The sequence below is a fragment of the Macrobrachium rosenbergii genome, chromosome 17, assembly GCF_040412425.1.
Source record: "Macrobrachium rosenbergii isolate ZJJX-2024 chromosome 17, ASM4041242v1, whole genome shotgun sequence".
Taxonomy (NCBI): domain Eukaryota; kingdom Metazoa; phylum Arthropoda; class Malacostraca; order Decapoda; family Palaemonidae; genus Macrobrachium; species Macrobrachium rosenbergii.
In genome coordinates this window covers 40,473,856-40,475,985 of record NC_089757.1, presented here as the reverse complement: position 1 = coordinate 40,475,985, position 2,130 = coordinate 40,473,856, and the positions used below count along the sequence as shown (strand labels likewise).

The 2,130-nt window shown below is 40.0% G+C and overlaps 1 protein-coding gene across 1 annotated transcript; it reads right to left on the bottom strand.

The window, feature by feature from the left end:
* Positions 1 to 811: 811 nt before the first annotated feature.
* LOC136847628 (zinc finger MYM-type protein 1-like) lies at positions 812 to 1,723 on the bottom strand. The gene has a single exon (XM_067119343.1). The coding sequence runs from the start codon at positions 1,721 to 1,723 to the stop codon at positions 812 to 814; it is 912 nt and encodes a 303-aa protein (XP_066975444.1).
* Positions 1,724 to 2,130: the final 407 nt, after the last annotated feature.

Here is a 2,130-nt window from a genome sequence, read left to right as displayed (position 1 = left end):
CCATGGCATGTACATGGATCAATATATAATGATATAGCTTTAAGTGTAAACATATACATTATTAAATATCTTTTCAGAAAAGAAGTATCTTTCTATTATCATGTCGCTTGGCAAATTTTGGTACAATTTTGTCCATATCGATAGATTTGGCTCTTGACACGTGGATTCCAAGGACAGCAAGTGAGGACAATAGTAAATCATAAATGGTGCTGCGCAGATAATTTTTTTTAACCTCATAGATGAAAACCTTCGTTCACATGCAGCTGATGTGGGAGGAAGAACTATGGCTATTGTCAAAAGTTTACACAAGTCAGGAAAGGCATCTTTGTAAGGTGACATGAATGAAGACAGTTGTACGAGAGTGGTGATCTTGACTCCCTCTGATTCTTTGCGTTGAATGAGCCTTTTGGCATGGCGTACTTCTATAGCTAAATCACACAGTTCAACTCCATACTGGACTGCCATTGGTTCAATGATCTCTGCATTAAAAAATTTGGAGCTTCTTGGATCCAGTGGTGAAGTAGACCTCAGTAATTATTTGTTAACTTCACTGAATCTAGAGTCAAGTTCTGCTAGAAAGCGGTCAAGCACTGGGTAGAACAGATTTACACAAAAGTCATGTTTTGAGTCAGGTGTTTCTTCCTGGCCAAGGGTAGTACTTGTTGCAAAGCCATCAAGCATGGAAGATTGCTGTCTTTTTCTTCCTGATTTATGAGCAAATCTGACTGGGATGTCTAGTTCCTTTGCCACGTCTTTTGCTTTAGACCAAAGAATATCCCAATTTGAACCCTCTCTCTCTTGCTCCAGCTCATCATGTAGTCTCAACCATGTCAGCAGCAGCGGCTAGATCAAGTGTAGCTGATTGCAGCATATCTGAGAGCAGTTTGGTTCTGTGCAGCAGATTTTCAAACACAACAAGGCTTATGATGAATGAGAAATTAACTGCATTCAAGAGTCCAGCTGCATCAGTAGCACGCTTGCCAGAGTGCTTATTGGCTACTTCCTCTAGAGTTTGGAAAATAGCTGGTAGTTTCAGCAGCATTACTTTGCAGGCTGCATACTGACATGCGCATCTTGTGTCACTCAATTTTTTAATCTTTTGGGGTTGTTTGTCCGGAAATAGCTTGTTTTGTTTTTGCAGGAACAATTCGTGCAGCACAGCTGATGACATGAACACATATATGGATTCCAACAATCCAAAGAACTGGTCTGCAATCTTGACAGACTTAACAACATCCACAATCACCAAGTTTAGGCGGTGATTATAACAATGAATATAAGTTGCTTCTGGTGCAGCCTCTTCTCGGAAAAGTCTTTGTACACCAGAATTTGTCCCACTCATTACTGAGGCTCCATCATATGTTTGACCAACGCAATTCTTTGCATCAATATTGCATGTCAGGAACATTTCACATATGCTGTTTTTAAGATACTCTGCATTAAGTTCATGCAGTCTCACGAACCCCAAAAACTTCTCATGTAGGGTATGATCAAACAAATACCTAACAACAACAGATAGCTGTTCTCTTCCACTAATGTCATTTGACTCATCAACCATTATAGAAAACCAAGTAGATTGATAAAGCACATCTGTTATCTCATCAAGGACGGTTTCGGCCATGATTCCCATAATTTCATTCTGAATGGCAGGACTGGTGTATTTGGCATTCTTGGAAGACAGGCGGGCTTTGATAATGGGGTCTTTTTCACTGATGAGTTCCATTTCAAAAAAAATTGCCCTTATTCATACTGTCAGGACCTTCATGATGGCCCCTTCGTGCAATTTTTTGACGAGCTGTTAGGCATAAAACTTGGCCACCTCCTTGAAATAATGCCTATTTTCTGCTACAGTTTTATCATGGGCAGATGTTAAGGACTCCTATAGTGTTTCCCCTAGCTATGTGTTCCTCAAAATCTTTCCAAGTACACATGGAGTAACTATGAAAATCACTTTTCTCATGTTGTGAGAAGCCAGCATCTTCTTCTGTTGCTTTATTCCACTGTCTGTACCCAGTAGACACAAAGGCTGTTTCAGAGGCTTTATTTGGCTGTGGAAAGTACTCACATGTTCTGTTAGATCTTCATCTTCACTATCGGAAGTAGGCATGTCATCCTCCCAAAATATATTTT